This window comes from Mustelus asterias, chromosome 23 (genome assembly GCF_964213995.1).
Source record: "Mustelus asterias chromosome 23, sMusAst1.hap1.1, whole genome shotgun sequence".
NCBI classification, from domain to species: Eukaryota; Metazoa; Chordata; class Chondrichthyes; order Carcharhiniformes; family Triakidae; genus Mustelus; species Mustelus asterias.
Genome location: NC_135823.1, coordinates 63,617,929 through 63,643,711, shown reverse-complemented (window position 1 = coordinate 63,643,711; position 25,783 = coordinate 63,617,929). Strand labels below are relative to the sequence as shown.

At 42.2% G+C, this 25,783-nt stretch overlaps 1 protein-coding gene across 5 annotated transcripts in view; it reads right to left on the bottom strand.

Moving 5' to 3' along the window:
* Positions 1–25,783, bottom strand: part of clec16a (C-type lectin domain containing 16A) — a 270,292-nt gene that overhangs the window by 163,986 nt on the left and 80,523 nt on the right. For 3 of the 5 annotated variants that reach the window (XR_013500697.1, XM_078240790.1, XM_078240788.1), the window contains 4 exons: positions 23,771–23,996; positions 8,048–8,174; positions 5,005–5,105; positions 3,477–3,599 (listed from right to left, as the gene is read on the bottom strand). Coding sequence is in view for 3 of the 5 variants with exons in the window: in XM_078240790.1 (XP_078096916.1) it covers positions 3,477–3,599; positions 5,005–5,105; positions 8,048–8,174; positions 23,771–23,996 (577 nt within the window). In the remaining 2 variants the exon portion in view is untranslated. The remainder of the gene's footprint in view (positions 1–3,476; positions 3,600–5,004; positions 5,106–8,047; positions 8,175–23,770; positions 23,997–25,783) is intronic. The other 2 variants (XR_013500698.1, XM_078240789.1) reach the window with 1 other exon arrangement.

Here is a 25,783-nt window from a genome sequence, read left to right as displayed (position 1 = left end):
TTAATGTACAGCCAGGAAACAAAACTTGACCACAACTCCATTTAAGCAATGATGTGGTTAATTACGAAATATATCATTTGCATTGATTTTACTTCTCTTTTCCAAGATGGCAGACCCATCCTTCAGTTGTTAACGAAAGCAATAAATAGTCTCAGTAACATTTGGAAAAATGTCCTTCTCATTAACAATAATTCCTGGAATTGATACATAGAAACATAGAAGATAGGAGCAGGAGGAAGCCATTCAGCCCTTCGAGTCTGCTTCGGTATTCATCATGACTGATCGTCCAACTCAATAGCCTAATCCTGCTTTCTCCCCATAACCTTTGATCCCATTCACCCCAATGCTATATCCAGCCGCCTCTTCAATACATTCAATGTTTTGGCATCAACTACTTCCTGTGGTAATGAATTCCACAGGCTCACCACTCTTTGGGTGAAGAAATGTCTCATCTCCATCCTAAATGGTCTACCCCGAATCCTCAGACTGTGATTCCTGGTTCTGGACTCCCTCCACCTTTGGGAACATCCTCCCTGAATCTATCCTGTCTAGTCCTGTTAGAATTTTATAAGTCTCTATGAGATCCTTCCTCATTCAAAGTTTATTATTAGTCACAAGTAAGGCTTACATTAACACTGGAATGAAGTTACTGTGAAATTCCCCTAGTCGCCACACTCCAGCGCCTGTTCAGGTCAATGCACCTAACTAGCACATCTTTCAGACTGTGGGAGGAAACCGGAGCACCTGGAGTAAACCCACACAGACACGGGGAGAATGTGCAAACTCCACACAGATAGTGACCCAAGCCAGGAATCGAACCCGGGTCCCTGGCGCTGTGAGGCAGCAGTGCTAACCACTGTGCCGCTGTTCCACCATTGTCCGAACTCCAGTGAAAATAATCCTAACATAGTCAATCTCTCCTCATACATCAGTCCCGCCATCCCCAGAATCAGCCTGGTAAGGTTTATTTCACCTGGAATATTTAAAACATTAACATTCATTATGAATATTTCCTCTTTGTCATTCACAACAGTGGATTAAGTTGCACCCTCTATTTGAATCATTATTTCCTCTCTCGGCAATCCTATTTTAATATTTCATGCTGCCTCAATGCAGGGTCGAGAAGTTAGTTTTGTTGGACAGATCACAAGATAAATACAGACTAGGAAGCCATAAATCTCATCCCAAATCATTCATCGAGGAAGATAAAGGTACAGTCCGAGTATCTCAGCACCCAACTAGCCTTGAAGATGTTTGTGCCACTATGTTATAGAACAAAGAAAATTACAGCACAGGAACAGACCCTTCGGCCCTCCAAGCCTGCACCGACCATGCTGCCCAACTGAACTAAAACCCCCTACCCTTCCGGGGACCATATCCCTCTATTCCCATCCTATTCATGTATTTGTCCAAACGACCTTTAAAAATTATATGAATGGTTTTTTCAAAAATTATACTGGCTTCTATCACCGTTTCTGTCTGTGCGCACAGTACCCAGCAGAGGAGGGGTTCAGAAGAAAACAAATGGAAATTTGGAGCTTATCCCATGAATTTACACGACCATGCATGGCGAATGCTGAAACAATCTTTGGAAGCTTCTTCCATCAATGCAACTAACTATACTTCAAAATTACCTCATTTTCTATAAAGTGTTTTGGAACATGATACGGTCAAAGTAAGTCATAGAGTCAGAGGTCTACAGCATGAACAGGCTCTTCGGCCCAACTTGTCCATGCTGCCCATTTCTTTAAAATCATTAAGCTAGTCCCAATTGCCCACTTTTGGCCCACATCCCTCTATACCCATCTTACCCATGTAACTGTCTAAATGCTTTTTAAAAGACAAAATTGTACCCGCCTCTACTACTATCTCTGGCAGCTTGTTCCAAACACATACCACCCTGTGTGTGTAAAATTGCCTCATCCAGCGGATTTCCTGGGATGAGGAGGTTATCTTATGAGGAAAGATTGGACAGGTTGGGCCTGTATCCATTGGAGTTTAGATGGATGAGCGGTGATCTGACTGAGAGGTCCAAGATCCTGAGAGGACTTGACGGGTTGGATCCTGAAAGGATGTTTCTCCTTTTGTATTTCTCCCCTCTTGCCTTAAACCTAGCATGCGTATGCCTTCTTCACCACCCTGTCCACCTGTGACTCCACTTTCAAGGAGCTATGAACCTGTACCCCTTGATCTCTTTGTTCTATAACTCTCCCCAATGCCCTACCATCAACTAAGTCCTGCCCCTGGTTCGATCTACCAACATGCATCACCTCACATTTGTCTAAATTAAACTCCATTTGCCATTCGTCAGCCCACTGGCCCTATTGATCAAGATCCCGTTGCAATCCTAGATAACCTTCTTCACTGTCCACTATGCCAGCAATCTTGATGTCATCTGCAAACGTACTAACCATGCCTCCTAAATTCTCATACAAATCATTAATATAAGTGATAAATGGGCGACATGGTGGCACAGTGGTTAGCACTGCTGTCTCTCAGCGCCAGGGCCCAGGTTTGATTCCTGGCTTGGGTCACTCTCTGCACAGAGTCTGCATGGGTTTCCTCCACAGACTATTGACCCTCAGAAAAAAATTCTCCTCATCTTTGACCTAAATGGGAGACCCCTTATGTGGAAAAATGTGTTTCTTAGCTCTAGTCCGTTCCATCAGGAGAAACATCCTTTCAGGGTCCAACCCGTCAAGTCCTCTCAGGATCTTGGACCTCTCAATCAGACCACCTTTCATTCATCTAAGTTCCAACGGATACAGGCCCAACCTGTCCAACCTTTCCTCATAATATAACCTCCTCATCCCAGGAGATCAGCTGGGTGAACCTTCTTTGAACTGCTTCTAATGCAATTATGTCCTTTCTTAAACAAGGCGACCGAGACGGTACATAATTCTCGGAATGTGGTCTCACTAACACCATGTACAACTGTAGCAAAAATTCCCTACTTTCATATTCTATTCCCTCGCGATAAATGGTAGCATTCCATTTGGCCTCTTAACCACTTGCTGTACTTACATTCTAAACTTAAGTGATTGACGTACCAGGAGACCCAGATCCCTCTGCAAACTCTCTCCATTTAAATTATATGCTGCTTTACTTTGTCTCCCAATAAACTGGATAAGCTTACCTTTTCCCCAAATTACAATTCGTTTGCCAAATGATTGCCGACTCACTTAACCAACCACATCCCTTTGCAGGCTCGTGCCCTCCTCACAACCTGTCCATCTTTATGTCATCAGTAAATTTAGCAGCCATACACGAGGTCCTTTCCTCCAAGTCAATTGATATATGTTGAGAATATTTGAGGCCCGAATAGTGCACCTGGTGCTAATACAGCTAATGTACTTTAAGAAGGGAGTTCCAAGTTTTTGACCCAGTGACAATGAAGAAATGGTGATGTATGTATTTCACTCAAGTCAATTGAAAAGATACCCACACAAAAATAGTCACTTAAGATTATTTCTCACCAGCGTGTGTTGCCTGGTTCGTTATCTTAATTAGCCTTTCTGCAAGTACATGGCTGTACGAGCTCTTCTCCTCAGCTTGCTCTGGAGGAACTTGGATCTTTTCCAACAGGTCTGGGTCTATACCTGAATGGGATTAAATTACAAAAAGTGCTTTGAACCATCACAGACTCCGCTTGTACTTAAGTAATATGGTAGGCAGCACATTTCTGGCTGTACATGTATGCTTCCTGCCTGCCCATCATCTTTGGGCCCTTCGGGACAGCATATGCGCCTGAGAAACAGATACACCAAGGCCCAACTTACCTACCATCAGGGTCACTGTATTGAGCACCTTTCTCCTTTTCTAATTGTAAGCGAGCAATGTTGGCAATGTTGTGAAATGGAAGGCTTTGTCATTTAGGAGCTTTCTCAGGACATACACAGCATCAAAATGTTCTGCATTCACCATTTCCTTTGTTGGGCTTCTAAGTGCAAATCTACAACCAGAGTTTTGGATCGAATTCCACCCACCCAATGAGGAAAAATAAATGTCCCCTGGAGGTGAGGCGGTGGTGTAGTGGTATTGTCACTAGACTAGAATCCAGAGACCCAGGGTTGAATCCCACCATGGCGAAATTTGAATTCAGTAAGAATCTGGAATTAAAAGTCCAATGATGACCATAAAACCATTGTCGAAAAAACCCATCTGGTTCACTAATATCCTTCAGGGAAGGAAATCTACCATTCTTACCCAGTCTGGCCTACATGTGACTCCAGACCCACAGCAATGTGGTTGGCTCTCAAATACCCTCCAAAGTGGAGGGCAATTTGAGGCAAACAGGGCAGGACAGTGGTTAGCACTGCTGCCTCAACTCCAGGGACCTGGGTTCGATTCCCGGCTTGGGTCACTGTGTGTGCGGAGTTTGCACATTTTCCATGTATCTGTGTGGGTTTCCTCCAGGTGCCCCTGTTTCCTCCCACAGTCCAAAGAGGTGCGGAATGGGTTGATTGGCCATGTTAAATTGTCCTTTAGAATCTTGGGATGCATTGGTTAGAGGGATTAGCAGGGTAAATATGTGGGGTGAAGGGGGTAGGGCCTGGGTGGGATTGTGGTCGTTGTAGACTCAATGGGCTGAATGGCCTCCTTCTGCACTGCAGGGTTTCTATGGTTTGGGGACGGGCAATAAATGCTGGGCCCAGCCAGCGATGCCCCACATCCTGTAAAAATGAATAAATGTCCTTCAAATTTCAACAATTAGGAAATAATTCCACAACAATTTCCAAATACATTGATCAAAGCTATCCCCAGATAAGATCAGATACACCGTTACATTTTCAGAATAAAAATGGGGAATCTGAAGGAAGTGACACTTTGCAGAAGTCATTGAGAAACTATCCATTTGGATCAGACAATACACAGTGAACATGCCTCAGTTGAAAGAAACTGCTCCATCATTAGGAAAAATGAGGAGGAAAAGTAGCAAAAAACACCAAAGTCTGAAGCCCAGAAGAGATCAAGTTTTCTTATCAAATGCTAACAAAGACTAACCTTTGTTGTGAGACATTGCAAAGAGGAGGCATAAAACGAACAGTGCATAATAATCCTCTTCAGAGCATTCCAGAGCACTGTACACCATATCTAGGAATGGTCTGTATGGTTGAAATGGAGAAAAATAAGCAGAAGCAAAATGCATCATAAATTCGATAATCAGGACTGGAAGCATTCTCAACGTTATAAAAAAAAGTGTCACTGTGTAGTTTGTCGAGTAGTTAGTTGGTTCGGGCATATGATCATGCTAAAAGTAAAACGCCGCATATAGATTTGTAAATTTTAAAAGGAATATTTTAAAAACGTTTAGTTTATTTCACATTATCTCCCTGTGAATAAAACCTAATGAAAACTATACAAAAAGGGCAATTTTCATCCCTCCAAGACGACCTGCCATGTTAGGTTAACGAGGGCTAGTAATTCAGGCCACCTTAACAGTCTTGGGAAAACACGCCACTGATCAAGTAATTGAATTTATCCAACATTTTGATTTGATCTAATCAACATCTGTGGAGAGGATGGACGTGCTAACTGATCTGTGGAACATTTCCAAGATTTTCTCTTCTTGTTTCGGATTTCCAACATCGGAGAAGTTTTTTTTTCCCTACTGTCTGGGAGAGCAAAGCATCGAGTAGGTTTAAAAACTGGTCTAATTTGCAAAGTATTTGTTTTTCAGTATAATGGAACTTAGATCAAGAAATGTTCACCTAGCCTTCGCTTCTCTTTCAAGTTCCTCTGTTTCATTACTTTATATGTTATGCTTATTCAAAGAATACTTTTATCGTTAAATATTTCATAATTCTGGTTACTTTAAACAATGTTATGCAGGTTAATGAGAAAGCATTAAAAACATCATCGCTAAAACACAGCTGATGAACGAACAGGAATATTTTTGGAAAATGTAGTGAGTTTGGTCTAAATTTAAATTATCGATTAGATCCATAAACATCTGCTCCAAGCAAAAGGTTAATGAATAGCCATACAAAAGGTATCATTCATTCAATAATTTAGATGGTGATAGGCTAAACAAGTATACCAGTGGTTTATCATTGCTAATATCTGCTAATCACTACTGTTAGCCATTTTACAGTGATCCAGCATAATTTCATATTTGACTCAATCCACAGCATGGTGGCACAGTGGTCAGCACTGCTGCCTCACAGTGCCAGGGATCTGGGATTGATTCCCGGCTTGGGTCACTGTCTGTGTGGAGTCTGCATGTTCTCCCCGTGTCTGCATGGGTTTCCTCCAGATGCTCCGGTTTCTCCTCTCAGTCCGAAAGACATGCTGGTTAGGTGCATTGGCCATGCTAAATTCACCCTCAGTGTACCCGAACAGGCACCTGAGTGTGGCGACTAGGGGATTTTCACAGTAACCTAATTGCAGTGTTAATGTAAGCCTGCTTGCGACACTAAGAAACAAACTTTAAAAACTTCAAATCCTCATCATCATCATTTATTTTTAGCATCTTCCAAATCCAATCTTCAACAAACTCTCATCCCATCCTTTGTTACTGTTGTCTATTTCAGTGCACTCATGGCTGGTTCCCATTTTCTACCCTTCAAAACTTCAGTCCATCCAAAATTCTGCTACCATGCCCTAATTCACACCAAGTCCTGTGCCCACTGATTGTACCGGCTCCTGGTTAAGCAACACCTCAATTTTAAAATGTGTATCTTTGTTTTAAAATTCCTCCATGGTCTCACTCTTTGCTAAATTTGTAATCCCCTCTAACCCTGCAATGCTCCCAACCAATGCACTCCACCAATTCTGGCCTCTTCAGCAACTCCCATTTTAAGCAGCCACGCCTTCATTAGACCATAAGACCATAAGACATAGGAGCGGAAGTAAGGCCATTCGGCCCATCGAGTCCACTCCACCATTCAATCATGGTTGATTTCAACTCCATTTACCCGCTCTCTCCCCATAGCCCTTAATTCCTCGAGAAATCAAGAATTTATCAATTTCTGTCTTGAAGACGCTCAACGTCTCGACCTCCATTCATCAAGATCTCTGGAAATTTCATAGAATCCTAGAATCCCTACAGTGCAGAAGAGGCCATTCAGCCCATTGAGACTGCACCGACTCTCTGACAGAGTAACGTACCCAGGCCCTTTTCCCTGCCCTATCCCCGTAACCCCACACACCTTTCGCATGGCTAATCCATCTAACCTACACATTTTTGGACTGTGGGAGGAACCGGAGCACCCTGAGGAAACCCATGCGGACATGGGGAGAATGTGCAAACTCCATACAGTGACTCAAGGCCGGAACTGAACCTGGAGCTGTGAGGCAGCAATGCATCCTTAATTTTTTCTCAAAAAAAAACTCTCCACCTCAGTTATCTCCATTAGGACTCTCAGAACATGCCACTTCGACCAAACTTTTGGTCATCTGCCCGAATGGGACTCGGTGCCGAATATAATTTGATAATGCACTTGGGATGCTTTACTATGCTAAAAGTTGCTGTTATTGTTGCCTGCGCTAATAACCAAAACTGTTTCATTATATGAAACCTTTAAAGTGCATTTTAAAACATCCTGAATAGCACATTGGAGTACTGAATGGAGAATGAAATACCAAAGTTGGCACGACTAGGTGTCTCAAAGGAAATACAACATTTTTGTTGAATACATCTATATCCCAATGTTATTGACTCCTTCCCCTACAGTCATAGAATCCTACAGTGCTGAAGGAGGCCATTTGGCCCATCAAGTCTGCACCAACCACAATCCCACCCAGTCCCATACATTTACCCCAGCTAGTCCCCCTGACACTAAGGGGCGATTGAGCATGGCCAATCCACCTAACCCGCACATCTTTGGACTGTGGAAGGGAACTGGAGCACCCGGAGGAAACCCACGCAGACACGGGGAGAACGTGCAAACTCCATACAGACAGTTACCTGAGGCTTGAATTGAACCCGGGTCCCCAGCGCTGTGAGGCAGCAGTGCTAACCACTGTGCCACCATGTGCTTTGATGACATTTTCTCCTTTTTAATATCACCTGAACAAGGCTTCAGTAATAGAAATTTAAACGCACCTTCTTTTTGGATTGTCTACCCTTGAGGCAGCAGCTGTTTTCTCTTCATCAGTGGTATTTTGTTCAGTCAAGCCAACGTTCTGGGGGCCTGATATTTTGCATCGTTCCATAATAACCATCTCAATTTCTTAAAACAAGAGGAAAATTAACTTTAAAAAAAAACCTTATTTTGGATTAAAAGTTTCAGTTACAAACAAATGATGATTTATTTGGTCCCAATACATTTTTCTGAGCTTCAGTATCAATGATGAAAATGATCCTCATTTTTGAAATACAGCTTATTAAAAAAACATAATTTGAAAATTGACAGCAATGCACTGAAAGAACTGTGATAACAAATACTGATAAAAGCTCAGATTCATTACTCATTAAACACTCCTGACAATGAAACATTTATAAAAAATAGATTTTTCTTTGAACTTTGTTTTTAAATATTTGCAGACCAAGCAATTTAAAGGTAATCTTTACGACTGCATGCCTAAAGGGAACTGCTCAAATACATTGTTTCATTATACAGTGCTGTGCGCCAAGAAGTGTGTTCCATGGATGGCTTGTTGATTAACCATGTAGACTGTGGTGTACAAATTCTTTGAAGAAGCTCTGTTTCAAGTATAAGGCTCATTTTGCATCAATATAAAGCAGCTTAAACTCTAATCTAATTTATTTTTAAATAAAAGTTCTAACTCTGACATGAGCAGATTTGCTGACAGAGCACATTGTAGTCACAGAATGGCAGAACCTTGACCTGGTTAAAGTCCAACAGGTTTATTTGGTAGCAAAAGCCACTAGCTTTCGGAACAGGCTGTCCCTTCGTCAGGTGGGTGGGAGTTCTGATCACAAACAGGGCACAAAGACACAAACTCAATTTACGTGAATAATGATTGGAATGGGAGTCTTTACAGCTAATCAAGTCTGTACCTTTAAGACTTGATTAGCTGTAAAGACTCACATTCCAATCATTCATGTAAATTGAGTTTGTGTCTTTGTGCCCCGTTTGTGATCAGAACTCCCACCCACCTGATGAAGGGACAGCCTGTTCTGAAAGCTAGTGGCTTTTGCTACCAAATAAACCTGTTGGACTTTAACCTGGTGTTGTTAAACTTCTTACTGTGTTTACCCCAGTCCAACGCCGGCATCTCCACATCAGAACCTTGACCTCACAGAGACTGAACACCAATTGCCTGGTGTCTCTTACCAATTTCCTCGAGACCACAAGTCAACTACCCAACATCCAGCTGTCAGTTGCCACACTGACTGATTTTGTCTTGTCCTATGATTGCCAATTCGATGTTGGGCATTTTCCTATGGGTTTGTTCTAGATTACTGCAGTTTGCAAAAGTATCGCACTTACCTTGTAACCGGTTGCACTCTGTTGTTCAAGGTCCTTTTCAGTTTCTTCCGATACACAAATTGGTTTCTTGCTGCACTCAGCACCTCTGAAGACTTTTTGATTTGATAATAAGACACACTATAGTCCACCTACACCGGTATCTCTCTTTTCATAAGACTTTCACTTCATCAGTTCCTTCCTTTGCACCAAAGTCCAACCATTAAGCTGAAAACTGCAAGCTGCATTTCAGCACGGTATCATGGGCAATTACCTGAACCAAGGATAGACAACATCTCATGCCTGGGAGACAGTCAGGATGGTGCTGCATAGGAACCAGGATTTGGAGTAACTGAAGTTTGAACCGCGCACTTGAGGAACATTTCTCTCTGGTTGTCAACCCCATTCCTTCCAGAAGTCTTTCAACCCTTAGAAAACCGTTTAACTCCATTGTTCCTCACCTTACTTTTTTTTTCCCCCCCCAAGACTTCTTTGCGCCACAATGCACAGCCTGACCAAGGGTCATCCACCTGAAACATTAACTCGGTTTCTCCTTCCACAGATGCTGAGTATTTCCAGTATCTTTGGTTTTTATTTCAGATTTCCAACAGCTGAAATATTTCGCTTCTGATAATGTTTCTACCTTCTTCTGAAGCAAGACAATCCAGATAAAGTTGTTTCAGCCGAAGAGGGAGTGTAAGTTGTGAATAGGGCATAAGGAGGTTTAAAAGGGATGCAAGTAGGTTGCGAGTGGGCAAGGATCTGGCAAATGGAGTATAACATGAGAAAATGTGAAATTGTCCATTATGGCAGGAATAATAAATAAAAGCATATTATCTAAATGATGAGAGATTGCAGATGGGGATCTCTGCAAAGTCCAAAGATGTGCAGGTTAGGTTGATTGGCCGTGCTAAATTGCCCCTTAGTGCTGGGGGATTAGTGGGTAAAATACATGGTGTTACAGGGACAGGGCCTGGGTGGGATTGTTGTTCAGTGCAGGTTCGATGGTCTGTATGACTTCCTACTGCACTGTAGGGATTCTATGATTCTGAATGTCTTAGTGCGTGAATCACAAAGGTTAATATAAAGGTACAGTATGCAATTAGGAAAGCTAAGAGAACATTATTTACTGCAAGGGGAATTGATTCCAAAAGTAGGGAGGTTTAGCTTCAGTTGTACAAGGTACTGGTGAGACCACATCTGGAGTACTGGTACAGTAATGGTCCCTTTATTTAAGGAAGGATGTAAATGCATTGGAAACAGTTCAGAGAAGATTTACTAGTCTATTATCTAGAATTGGCAGGAAAGGTTGGACAGGTTAGGCTTGCATCCGCTGGAGCTTAGGAGAGTAAGAGGCGACTTGATTGAAACAAGATTCTGAGGGGGCTTGACAAGGTGGATGTGGAGAGGATGCTGCCTCTTGGGCAAGAATCTAGAATGAGGGGTCACTGTTTAAAAACAAGGGGTCGCCCATTTAACAGAGATGAGGAGAAATTTCTGACAGTAGAGTGTCTTTGAAACTACTTTTCAAAAGATGCTGGAAGCAGAGTCTTTGAATATTTTCAGGGAGAGGCAGATAAATTCTTGTTAAGCAAGGGGGTGAAAAGGTTATTGGGGGTAGGCATGTGGCGTTGTGATTACGATCGGATCAGCCATGATCTTATTGAATGGTTCAAAGGCCGAGTGGCCTACTCCTGCGCCTAGTTCTTATGTTCAGATGTACTCACTTAATCTTCTCTCATTTGTACATTATTCCCACCCTCAAACCTGCCTCCACCACACCCAACAACATTCAGTTCCTACCCGCCTCCATCTCCGGCTCAAAAGGACCAACATGAAGCGGTGGTGGGCTTTCTTAACTATAGCGTTGGCATGGAGAGACCAGGACAGGTTATTGGTGATCTGGACACCCAGAAACTTGAAGCTCTCGACTTTCTGAGGAGGCTAAAGAAATCTGGCATGCCCACAACTTTTCCCAATTTTTACAGATGCACCATAGAAAGCATCCCTATCGGGTTGTATCACAGCTTGATATGGCTCCAACTCTGACCAAGACCGCAAGAAATTACAAAGGGTTGTGAACGTAGCCCAGTTCATCACGCAAACCAGACCCCCCCCATCCATCGACTCCGTCTACACTTCCCGCTGCCAGCATAATCAAGGACCCCATGACCCCAGAGACACACTTTTTGATAAGAAAAAAGATGCAAAAATCTGAAAATATGTACCAACAGACTCAAGAACGTCTTCCCTGCTGTCATCCGACTTTTGAATTGTCCTAGCATATATTAAGCTGATCTTTCTCTTAATGCTGCCTGTAACTGCAACACTATATTCTGCACCCTATCATTTTTCTTTTCCCCAATGTATATCATGAATGGTACGTTTTGCCTGTATAGCACATTTCACTATCTGGTACATAAATCAAATCAAGTTCTTACAGTCCCCAGTGCCTCAGATATAAAGCTCCTTCCAAGACTCTCTGTAACCATCACCAACTCTACAATTCTGTTTCTCTAACTCTAGCCTCTAGTGTACCCCCCACTCTCTTTGCCTCACAAGTGCAGCCATACCTTCAGCTGATTAGGTTCTAAGCTCCTGAATTCCCTTTCTTTGCATCTGCTCTCTGCCTCTTTATCCTATCTCCTCCTTTAAGGCTTTTCTTAAAAGTCGACTTGTTCAATCTAGGTTTTCGTTACCACTCCTATTATTTTTTTAAAATTCTTTCCTGGAGTGTGGGTGCCGCTAGTCAGCCAGCATTTATTGCCATCCTTAACTGCCCTCGAGAAGGTTATGGTGAGCTGTCCATGTGGTGTAGGTATGCCCACAGTGCTATTGGGGAGGGAGTTCCAGGATTTTGATCCAGTGACAGTGAAGGAACAATGATAGATTTCCAAGTCAGAATGCTGTGTGGCTTGAGGAGGAACTTCCAAGTGATCCGTGCTCCCATGCACCTGCTGTCCTCCTCCTTCTAGATAGGAGAGGCTACAGGTTTGGAAGGTGCGGTTGAAGGTGCCTTCCTGAGTTACTGAAGTGCATCTTGTGGATGGCATACATTGCTCTCACAGTATATTGATGGTGGGAGGAGTGCATGTTTATTCTGGTGAACAGCAGCCAATCAAGTGGGCTGCTTTGTCCCAGATGGTATTGAGCTTCTTGAGTGTTCTTGGAACTGTACTCAAATCGAGAAAAGTGGACAGTATTCCAACACATTCCTGGATTGTGTCTTGTAGATGGTGGACAGGCTTTGGGGAGTCAGATGAGAGTTACTCTGAGAATTCCCAGCCTCTGACTTGCTCTTATAGTCACAGTATTCATATGGCTGGTCCAATTGGTCCAAATAGTAACCTTGGGGGAACACCACGATCGTAATGCCATTAAATGTCACGTTAAGTTCTTTCTTGTTGGTGATGGCCATTGCCTGACACTTGTGTGTCACAAGTTTTACTTGTCACTTATCAGCACAAGCCTGAATATTGTCCAGGTTGTGCTGCATATGGACATGTCTGCTTCAGAATCTGATGAGTGAACAATGGTGCTGAATATAATGAAATCATCCACAAACATTACCACTCCTAATGTTATGATGAAGGGAAAGTCATTGATGAAACAAAAATGATTGGGCCTGGGACACTACCCTGAGGAACTCCCACAATGATGTCCTGCGACTGAGATGACTTGACCTCCAACAATCACAACTATCTTCCATTGGGCTAGGTGTGACTCCAAACAGTGGTGGGTTTTCCTCCGTTTCCCATGAACTCCAGTTCTGCTGGGGTTCTTTGATGCCAGAATTGGTCAAATGTTGCCTTGATGTCAAAGGCCATCACTCTCACCTCTCGATTTTGACTCCTTTGACCATGTTTGGACCAAAGTTTTAATGAGGTTAGGGCGGCATGATGACACGGTTAGCACTGCTGCCTCACAGCACCAGTAACCCGGGTTCAAGTCTGCCATTGGGTGACTGTGTGGAGTTTGCACATTCTCCCTATGTCTGCATGAGTTTCCTCCGGGTGCTCCAGTTTCCTCCCACAGTCCAAAGATATGAAGGTTAGATGGATTGGCCATGCTAAATTGCCCCTTTGTCCCAAGATACGTAGGATAGATGGTTTATCTATGGTAAATATATGGAGTTAAAGGGATAGGGCAGGGAAAAGGTCTGGGTAAGATACTCTGTCAGAGATTGGATGCACACACAATGGGCCGAATGGCCTCCTTCTGCACTGTAGGAATTCCATGATTCTATGAAGTGGCCCTGGTGGAACCCAAGCTGAGTGTCAGTGAGCAGGCTATTGCAGAGTGCCACTTGATAGCACTGACGATGACATGCATCATAGATCATAGAATAAGTGATCATAGAATCCCGACAGTACAGAAGGAGGCCATTTGGCCCATCGAGTCGATACCGACCACAATCCCACCCAGGCCCTATTCCCGTAACCCCACACATGTACCCTGCTAATCCCCCGACACTCGGGTCAATTCAGTATGGCCAATCTACCTAACCCGCACATCTTTGGACTATGGGAGGAAACTGGAGCACCTGGAGGAAACCCACACAGACATGGGGAGACCGTGAAGACTCCGCACAGAAAATGACCCCAAGACCAGAATTGATCTCGGATCCATGGCACTGAGAGGCAGCAGTGCTAACCACTGTGCCACCATGCTGCCCCCACTCACTTTGCTGATGAGTGACAGCAGACTGATGGAATGGCATTTGGTCGGGTTTGGTTTGTCCTGCTTTTATTTGTGTGTCCCGGATGTACCTGGGCAAGTTTCCACATTGTTGGGTAGGTGTCAGTGTTGTAACTGTACTAGAACAGATTGGCTAGGGGGCATATCTTGCTCTGGAGCACAGGTCTACAGCATTATTGCCAGAATATAGTCAGGGCCTATAGCCTTTGCAGTATCCAGTCCATTCAGCCGTTTCTTGATAGCATGTGGAGTGAATTGACTTGGTTGATGTATGGAACCTGGCGTTTAGCAGTAGAGGGGATCATAATAGATAGCTTAATAGCATAAAGGGCTGTACTAGAATTTGGCAATACAAAGGGAATAGTCCTACAAATGTGTGCCAGTGAATTAGGGATGCATCATGGTGTACCCCCAATTCACTGGCACACGTTTGTACAACTATTCCCTTAGTACTGCCAAATCAGTCATGCATGTTTCGTATTAAAATAAACTGTGAAATAAAAATAAATACATAGGTAAAGGAATATGCGTGCAGGTTCATCACTGACAAATACAATAATAAAGTGCCCAACTCAGTTTTCACAAGAATTACCAGTCACAAATTTAATCCATAAAATCCAATTAAAAACCTTAGAAATATCATAAAATCCCTACAGTGCAGGAGGCGGCCATTCGGCCCATCGAGTCTGCACTGACTACAATCCCACCCAGGATCTATCCCCGTAACCCCACACATTTACCCTGCTAATCCCCCCTGATACTAGGGTCAATTTAGCATGGCCAATCAACCTAACCTGCATATCTTTGGAGTGTGGGAGGAAATGGGTGGGGGGGGCAAAAAACCCTACCAACCCATATTCTCTGATTGATTATCAGCAACGCCACATCAGATCTGCTAGTTCCACGTTGTACAAATGCTACACTAGGTGAGAAATTATAATGCTAACTTAAGTTGCATAAGCATTCTGAATCAACAAAAAAGATCTAGCCATTTGTATTAGTTAACTCCAAGATTGAAGTACAGCCTTCAACTCTGCACAACTATATATTCAAGTAATAAATACACACTATTAACTTTTGCACGTTTAAATGACTATTTATCCCCAGAGTGGTAACATATACCACTACTTGCATGTGCACCGCTGGAGATTAAACAGAATTTAATGGAAAACAGAAGCAGTGCTGCAAGGATGTTCACCAAAAGGGTGATGGAGCATCCATAAAGCAGTACACCATTTCCATCACGTGCCAACAGAGGGATTCTTAAAAGATGAAACATAAAGTTAGCGGGAAATTCTGGGGCAAATTCCCCATCTAGCTGCAACCAAATTTTATTTAAACGAAAACAGCAAAAACCAAAAATGCAAACGAGGTATCATTTAGCAACAGCCTATGTAGCACGTATACACAATACTAAATTATTTACAAATGAAAATAAATAAAGAACAAGCACAAAGAAAATTAGAGCACAGGAACAGGCCCTTCGGCCCTCCAAGCCTGCACCCACCATGCTGCCTGACTGAACTAAAACCCCCTACCCTTCTGGGGACCATATCCCTCTATTCCCATCCTCTTCATATATTTGTCAAGATGCCCCTTAAAAGTCACTATCGTATCCGCTTCCACTACCTCCCCCAACAGCGAGTTCCAGGCACCCACCACCCTCTGTGTAAAAAATCTGCCTCGCACATCTCCTTTAAACCTTGCCCCTTCGCACCTTAAACCTGTGTCCCCTAGTAATTGACTTTTCCACCCTGGGAAAAACCTTCTGACTATCCACTCTGTCCACGCCCCTATAATCTTGTAGACTTCTATCAGGTCACCCCTCAACCTCCGTCACTCCAGTGAGAATAAACCAAGTTTCTCCAACCTCTCCTCGAGGCTAATGCCCTCCATACCAGGCAACATCCTGGTAAATCTTTTCTGTACCCTCTCCAAAGCCTCCACATCCTTCTGGTAGTGTGGCGACCAGAGTTGAACACTATATTCCAAGTGCGGCCTAACTAAGGTTCTATAAAGCTGCAACATTACTTGCAAATTTTTTAACACAATGCTCCGGCCGATGAAGGCAAACACGCCATATGCCTTCTTGACTACCTTCTCCACCTGTGTTGCCACCTGTATGCCCAGATCCCTTTGTTTATTAATAAGGGTTCTGCCTTTTACTGTACGTTTCCTATCTGTATTAGACCTTCCAAAATGCATTACCTCACATTTGTCAGTATTAAACTCCATCTGTCATTTCACTGCCCAAATCTCCAACCAATCTATATCCTGCTGTATCTTCTGATGGTCCTCATCGCTATCCGCAAATCCACCAACCTTTGTGTCGTCCGCAAACTTACTAATCAAACCAGTTACATTTTCCTCTAAATCATTTATCTATATTACGAACAGCAAAGGTCCCAGCACTGATCCCCGAGGAACGCCATTTATCACAGCCCTCCATTCAGAAATGCACCCTTCCACTGCTATCCTCTGCCTTCTATGACTGAGCCAGTTCTGTATCCACCTTGCCAGCCCACCTCTGATCCCATGCGACTTCACCTTCTGCACCAATCTGCCATGAGGGACCTTGTCAAAGGCCTTACTGAAGTCCATGTAGACAACATCCACTGCCCTACCCTCATCAATCATCTTCGTCATTTCCTCAAAAAACTCGATCAAATTAGTGAGACAGGACCTCCTTCACAAAACCACATTACCGCTGGTTAATATGTCCACTTATTTCCAAGTAGGAGTAAATCCTGTCTTAAAGAATCCTCTCCAATAATTTCCCTACCTCTGAAATAAGGCTCACTGGCCTGTAATTACTTGGATTATTCTTGCTATCATTCTTAAACAAAGGAATGACATTGGCTATTCTCCAATCCTCTGAGACCTCCCCTGTAAGAAGCTTAACAACACCAGGTTAAAGTCCAACAGGTTTATTTGGTAGCAAAATTTTGCTACCAAATAAACCTGTTGGACTTTAACCTGGTATTGTTAAACTTCTTACTGTGTTTACCCCAGTCCAACGCCGGCATCTCCACATCATGACCTCCCCTGTAGCCAGTGAGGATACAAAGATTTCACTCAAGGCCCCAACAATTTCCTCCCTTGCCCCTCTCAGTATTCTGGGGTATATCCCATCAGGCCCTGGGGACTTGTCTACCTTGATGTTTCTCAAGAACCCCAATATCTCCTCCTTTTTAATCTCAACATGACTCAAACTATCTACACGCCCTTTCCCAGGCTCATCATCCACCAAGTCCTGCTCTTTGATGAATACTGACGCAAAGTACTCATTTAATACCCCGCCCATTTCCTCTGGCTGTACACATAGATTCCCTCCCCTGTCCTCGAGTAGGCCAACCCTCTCTCTGGCTACCCTCTTGCTCTTTATATGTATAAAAAGCCTGTTGGGTTCCTTTCAAAGTTAGTAGATTATATGTGGGAAGCTCTTGCTATGAAAAACGATAATCTCAAATTCAAATGGAACATTGAACGTTGAAGGTGGAAACTTATAAATTTATAAGAGAAATCATGAATTTGAGATAAATCTCAGTAATGCAGAACAGACATTAAAGTGAGATTTAAATTGGAGGGGACTTAAATGATCTCCAATGATCAGATTCTCAGATTTGCAAGTTTGGCTGTCTTCAAAATAACGCCTTAAATTATAAAGAAAATCCCAAATAAAATCGGGTGACTGTTTACATTTTAGTGCAAGGGGTAGAAGGATGGTGTCATATTACACAGGTTCGATAGTAACTGGAATAGTAATCCCATAATAGTAAGTTCTTCAGCCACGTGCTTTATTGTAGAAGCCTATTGCAATATATCACTCAGGCCAAATGCAGGATTATAGCCACAATTGCTCATCTAGCAAGTTACCAATCTCAGTTTTACTCTCATGGAGTAGCACCTCTCCCAGGGTAGCGAGCAATAACAGAACAACAGAGAGCCATCTGCATTGCTTGCTTGCTTAACTCCTAGCTGCCAGTTACAGAGCAGGTGGTACAGATTGGGGCTCCTACTGGAAATAACTCAAAAACTAGTTAATTATTATCTTTATCCAATCATTTCCTGCATGATCTCTATAGCAGCAACGTGGAAATGGGTGCCTCAGAAAATATTTCCATCAAAAATTCACCGCCACTAACAAAATATCCTTGGGCTTGAAAACTAAAACACAATGTTAATATAGTTATGAGCCCATTAAATAACTGAAGATTTATCAACAGTACCTTCATATTCACTTGACCATCTTGAACCAAATAAAACGATAAATAAAGAAAAATTAAGAATTTAAAGAACATTTTCACCCAGTTACCGTTGACGACAGTTGTTGAGAGGCAGAAACAAATTTCAGAGAAGAGGCTGAAGATGAAAATGATCCAACTGTTCCCCTCCCCCCCCCGCAAACTCATCACCAAAATTTGGACTGAAATTCCCTCATTGTCCTTAAAATCCAAGAATCACAGTAGTGCAAATGTAATTATTAGTTTTAGTAAATTTTAATATATCGATGAAAAATGTATCAACACACAAAAAAAAAAAGATGTAGTAAAACCTGGTTGCAAACCAAACTAAATACGAACTACAATTAGGTAGCAATTTAAAGATCTCAAATATAGATCCAACATGTCAGTGGTCTGAAACTTGACTGGGCAATTCATACGCAACACAAAAATGCTCTCTTACTTTAAACTATTGGTTTAAACATATTTAGAGGAGGTCAGACACCAAGGAAGCTACTCATAGAAAGAACAACACAGATTATCTTGTTGCAAGTACCTTAAGGCAGCCCCATGATGGCAAAAACATCCAGTGACAGAATGGTAGAACAGAACTTGAATTCTTCACTTAGCTTAATTGAGCAACAGGTGGGGGAAGGAAGAGATTTTTAAAAAATATACATATGTTGACCTACTTTCATTAGTCTATTTCCACTGAACATTTCTTAGAGATGATCTTAAATTATGAAAGATTTTGTAATGGTATTTAGGAAACGGCATTGGGGTTAGCACTGCTGCCTCACAGCGCCAGGGACCCGGGTTCAATTCCAGCCTCGGGTCACTGTCTGGGTGGAGTTTGCATGTTCTCCCCATGTCTGCGTGGGTTTTCTCCGGGTGCTCCGATTTCCTCCCACAGTCCAAAGACGTGCGGGTTAGGTTGATTGGCCATGCTAAATTGACCCTAGTGTCGGGGGGGATTAGCAGGGTAAAATGCGTGGGGTTATGGGAATAGGGGCTGGGTGGGATTGTGGTCGGTGCAGACTCAATGGGCCAAATGGCCTCCTCCTGTACTGTAGGGGTTTATGATTCTAAAATTGATCTTTCCTGTTTGGGGAGTCAGTGACCAGGGGTCATCAATTTCAAGCTGTCACAATGAGTGAGAAGATTTAATGTAGAGCTCTGCTATAGTATGGAATGCTTTTGCATGGTGAATGATTGAGCACAGGTCACTATCTCAAGGGAAAATGCAAAGGAAGATCCAGTGGCCAAGGGAAAAGAGAGGGGGTTATCTGCAAGTACATCAAATGATCTCCCTTGGCGTCCTAAATGTCTATGGATCCTCTGTCTTTCATGGTAAAGAGGTATCATGTGCTATTCTCCCAGCTAGGGGAACTTGCTAAGTTTTCACCATGAACAGTTGAGCACATTTCCTCAGGTAGAAACGAATCTATCACTGAATTAGCAAAGCGATTGTGTGCATTTCTGCCACATGTGCCAAGTATTTGCTTAGAAGTGATCAAGATTCTGAAGCAAGTTATTTATCTTGCAACTGTTTTTGTTCTTCTCGTCTATCTTAACCTTTAGACTGCTGACAAATCCCTATTTTATCAGAGTCACTGATCTTGTTTTGTTTTCTGCTCACAAGCTGTGCATTCAAGAATGAATCTACAAATGAAAAAAAAAACAAAGTAGGTTTCTGACTGACTGCTGTTGAAACTGAAAAATATTCTATCATCAATTATCATAGAAATATATTATAAAATATACAAAATATATACAAAGAGCCACCAAGATTACAGCTCGTCTTATGGCCAATGTCTGTTTTAAAGGCATAACGTTTTTGCTCAATAAGCTATAATGGCAATTTTGACCATCAGTCTAAACCAGGTTATACTACATCAACAGAAGAATCAATTTTGCACATTCATTACTTAAGTATTATTGCAGAAATTTGGTTAGTGCGCAAGCCTGTTATTAGAACAGATTATTAAAATGCTAAGAAATTGCAGACCTGTGGTTTGTCAGAGTGGAATAGAATTGTACAACTACACATATTCCTCAATGAAACAAATTAAATAATCATACACTGGAAGGAAAAGAACAAGATTCTTAAAGATGATCTCAGAATAGTACACCCTTATTAATAATCCCCCAAAAGCTTATTTTTAGAATCAACTCTTTCGATAATGTATCAATTAATAGATTGCGTGCCCATATTGTTAACTCCAAAGCCACTTAAAAAAAAAGTAGAAATAGCATTGGGTTAGAAGAAGCATCAGATCTCTCTTTTCAGGGTTCCCCCCATCCTGCTCAAAGCTGGCACTATGCTGTACTGCAGAATGGTGAATATAATGAAGTGTTGGTGTAACCAAGTGTATTTCAAAGCTGACAATAGGCATGCTAACCATCACAACAGGTACACTGCACTTAAGGAACAAAGGTGAGACTTTGTTCAGTTTACACAATCTCAGTGGTTTGAGCTGCTGAGAAATGCACTCTGCTCATCGTGCAATTATTTTATCTCCCGTGCTGGCATTAGAGGAAACGGGAGTAAATTAATTTGGATATTTAGAATGGAGAGAATAATAAAGCATAAAACAAGTTACGTTCCTTTATTACCTTGCTGTTCAGGACCCCCATTTGTAACACAAAAAATTAAGATACTTGCTCCAAAATCCCCATCATGTCCCATGTTTATGTGGCATTCAAGTCTCCCCCACCTCCCCCCACCCCCATCATCAGTTAGTGATGTACTCAGCAACCCGGAAAAGCAAAAGAAATGGGGGTTAAAAAGATCAATAGCAAACAAGTAAATAATAGTAAAAATAGGAGGAGACGACTTTGGAGGGAGTACAGAAAAGGTTTACCAGGATGTTGCCTGGTATGGCAATGAAGAGAGATTGAATAAACTGGGATTGTTCTCCCTGGAAAGATGGAGGCTGAGGGGCGACCTGATAGAAGTTTATAAAATTATGAGAGGCATAGATAAGGTGAACAGTTGGAAGCTTTGTCCCCAGGGCAAAAATGACAATTACAAGGGGACATAAGTTCAAGGTAAGAGGGGAAGGTTCAGTAGAGATGTGTGAGAGAAGTTTTTTTTTTACACAGAGGGTGGTGGGGGCCTGGAATGCACTGCCAAGTGAGGTGGTTGAGGCAGATACGTTAGCAACATTTAAGACTTATAGGCCAGTTATTCTTACTTTGATGGTGGGAAACTTGTTAATCAATCCTGAGAGATTTGATTAACTGCCACTTAGAAAGGCATGAACTAGTCAAAGATAGTCAGCATGGCTTTGTTGAGGAAAGGTCATGTATTTTGAATTCGAGGACATGACAAGGACGATCGATGAGGGTAGTGCAGTGGATGTTGTCTACATGGACTTACTAAAGCATTTGAGATGGTCCCACATGGCAGACAGGTCAAAAAAGTAAAACCTCATGGGATACAGGGTAGTGTGGTGAACTTGATCCAAAGTTGGCTTAGTAAAAGGAAACAAAGGACAATGGTTGATAGCTGCCCTTGTGAATGGAAAGCTGTTTCAAGTGATGTGCCGCAGGGCTCAACGTTGCAGCTACAAGCAGAGATTGGAGAGCTTGGGGTTGTTTTCCTTAAAACAGAGACGTGATTGAGGTATACAAAATTATGAGGGTTAGAGACAGAGTAGACAGGAGGGACATGCTCCTCTTGGTAAAGAGTTCAAAAACCAGGGGTCATTGATTCAAACTAAGTAGCAGAAAAATTAGAGGGGCTACAAGGAAAAGCATTTTTACGTAGAGCATGCTGGGTGCCTGGAATTCACTGCTTGAGTTGGTGATGGAAGCAGAGACCCTAAACTCGTTTCATAAAGTACCCGGATCTGCACATTAAGTGCTGCAAGGCCAAGGGCCGTATGCAGGAAGATGGGATTAGAAAGGCCTCATGGACATGATGTGCTGAGTGGCTCCCTCTTCGGTGCTGCATCATATCTATAGTTCTATGGAAATGGTCTTCTTAAAAAAAGGTTTAAATTCACCCAAGGCATCACTGAATTTTGCGAGAGTTGTCTTCGGCTTGAACTGAATTAGGTCAGGAGAATCGTAACCTGATTCCGAAAGGACAATGTTGATGCTCTGAACAAAATTAACCAACTAAAATGACAAAGAATTTTCCCATCTTACCAACAGGTAGTGGGGAAGGAAAAGCAACATCATCTACTGACAAGTTGCAAGATTGTTTGCCTACTGACCTCACTGCAGAAGACCAAGTTAAAATAAGATACACAAAACAGAAAAGCAGGAGAATGTATGTGCAACTCCATGGATAGGTTTTCAAAAAAATGTTGTTTCTCAAACAAACTATTTTAGTCCAGTGCGAGTTAACAACGATTGGTATATGCAATTTAAATGTTTGCATTTCAAAATCTTTAAAAGCACCACTTCCAGGATTGTTTGCACTTAGTATTTTGAGTGATTTAGCAAGCTGCAATATATAGTTCACATCGTAGGGACGAGTGAAAGATTGTGGCTTCAAGTCCCACGAGAGTTGGGTTTCATAACCATATTAAAGTGTATAGCGAGAGGGGGGATTGAACGAGATGGCTCACATGGGATGAAAACACTGGGACACATGGTCAAATGACCTGCTTCTATGCTGTAGTACGCTATGAAAAATCATCATCGAAATATATATTTGAAATTTAATTGATAATAAAGAAAACCATCTGAACATTAGAGAGGATTTCCTATTCAAAAAAATACAATACTGTTCCTACAAACTTGCTTTCTAGCTGTAACTTGAAGATTCTGTTAATGCATTTTTTCTGCAAGTGCGTGCGCTTTTGGATAAAACAATGCAGCAACCGGGGCAAGATTTTATTAGCACAGCGTTAGTCTGCTCTAGCATCAGCGCACATTAGTGCCATTGTAAATAAAGGAACAAAGCATCATTTATAATAGAATAAATTGGATTCCCTTCAAAAGAACAGCAGAAAATCTGTTAAACTGCCCGTAGCCTAATTACGTGTTACATTTTGACACTGATGACTTTTATCAATTTAGTTTGATGTTGGTACTAGCCCGTCAAAGTATATGTAAAACCACAAATGTTAGCTGATCGAGTTTACAGTTTTCAACAATCTGCTCGGAACATTTCTGCTGTACTTTAAAAGGTGAATTCAGCCAAAGTATTTTAAAGAGTTTACATCGCTGAAGGAAGGTAAAAATATATCGCGTATACATGTGATTACTGTGGACACTTTCTGAAGTTGTCTTTCTCTGTCACAACTGGAAGCTGCCCGTCCTGCAAAGTATTTCCAACATTTTCTGTTTTTTTTTAGTTCAGGTTTGACAGGAAGTGCTCACCCTCCTCCAATTTTGAAAACTCTCAAAATAATTTGGTTCTGAACATTGTTCAACATTTTTGTTCGAGAGGACAACAACCACTGGATTGTAGGAAAGTGAGGGGAAGTACCAGTCTTTTATCGTTAGTGCTACACTCACCTTCAGTCTCCCCACTTGTCTTGGTGCCCTTTGTATTAGACTCTGTACCTTTCAGCTTTTCGGTGTCATCTTCCTTCTCTTCCATCCCCTTCTCTTCGTCTTCCTCACCCACGTTTTTATAGTTTGGCCTTTTCTGCACTCTCTTTTTTCCCTTGTGCCGACTAATCTCGAGAGATCTCTCCAACGTTTCCACAGGTTTCGTGAAGCATCGGATGCTTGCAGACATCTGGCAAAAGTAAATTTGAAATTTTGAATCAGTTTGTAAAACAAAACCAAAATAAATTCTCAAATGCCAAGTAAAACAAATCAGCCATCTATATCAATCAAGTGTTTTTTAAAAAAAGCTGTGTATCGCAACAGAGATACTTTCATCACACCATTAATTAATATTTTGGCACAAAATGACATTTAAATTCTAAAACACAAATGAAGCCTATTAATGACTCTTGGTGATATTAGCGGATGAGTGACTGGCAAGTCTGTACAACATTCCTTTGTTTACTGTTTTAACAAAGATAACAACAAAGTAAAAAAGTAAAAGTAAAAGTTTATTTATTGGTCACAAGTAAGGCTTACATTAACACTGCAATGAAATTACTGTGAAATTCCCCTAGCCACCACACTCCGGCACCTGTTTAGGTCAATGCACCGCTAACCAACATGTCTTCCAGAATGTGGGAGAAAACCGGAGCACCTGGAGGAAACCCACACAGACATGGGGAGAACGTGCAAACTCCACACAAACAGTGACCTAAGCCAGGAATAGAATCTGGGTCCCTGGCGCTGTGAGGCAGCAGTGCTAACCACTGTGCCACCCCTCAAAATAAATAGCTGAGAATCTTCATTAGAGGAAAGAAAATTGTCACATGAATGTACTTAGTGCTTATTCACCAGCACCGGCAACAGTAACTTTTAGGCTTTACTGTTATTAGGACTGCTGCCTCACAGCGCCAGGGGCCTGTCTGGGTGACTGTCTGTGCGGAGTCTGCACGTTCTCCCCGTGTCTGCATGGGTTTCCTCCGGGTGCTCCGGTTTCCTCCCACAGTCCAAAAGACGTGCTGGTTAGGTGCACTGGCCATGCTAAATTCTCCCTCTGTGTACCCAAACAGGCGCCAAAGTGTGGCGCAATGTTAATGTAAGCCTACTTGTGACACTAATAAACTTTAAACCTTTGAAACTACTACGGTAGCACAGTGGTTAGCACTGCTACCTCACAGCACCAGGGACCCGGATTCAATTCCCAGCTTGAGTTACTGTCTGTGCGGAGTCTGCTCATTCCTCCCATGTGTGTGTGGGTTTCCTCCGGATGCTCCGGTTTCCTCCCACAGTACGAAAGATGTGCTGGTTAGGTGCATTGGCGGTGCTTAAATTCTCCCTCAGTGTACCAGACTAGGGGATTTTCACAGCAACTTCATTGCAGTGCTAATGTAAGCCTACTTGTGACATTAATAAATAAATTTAAACACATAAACCTGGAATCTTGGGAAGCAATGGACAATATTCCATCTTTGTTCTATAATTGCCTGTCCATCCTATAACGGCTTGTATGTCATCCTGCAAACATGTCAAATGTCAGAAAACTAATGTGTATTGGTGTGGTGATCCATACAGGATATAATCCAAGATGACCAACACACATTTGTTTTGATTTTACACCGAGGATGGCACACTTGATGGATGGACTGCATCCTTTGAAAAAAAGCATATGCACAACAGCATGTTGGACTGTGCAATGCACAAGTCATTCTAATAAATTTAGAAGGCACAGACTGGTTATCAATATCTGTGATTCACAACTGTTCAATGGGCATTTGCTGAATGCAATATGGAGTGCTGAGAAGCAAAGACATCAGGATTACTCAAGTGCTTTACAAATATAAAAATGCACTCAGGTGCTTAACTGATCACATAAAATACGTCCAGCATTGTTGCGAAATGCAGAGTGGATATCAGCTTTGAAAGTTTGTTCTAGTGGAGAAAGCTACTAAACCATTCCAGAACAAAATGAAGCAT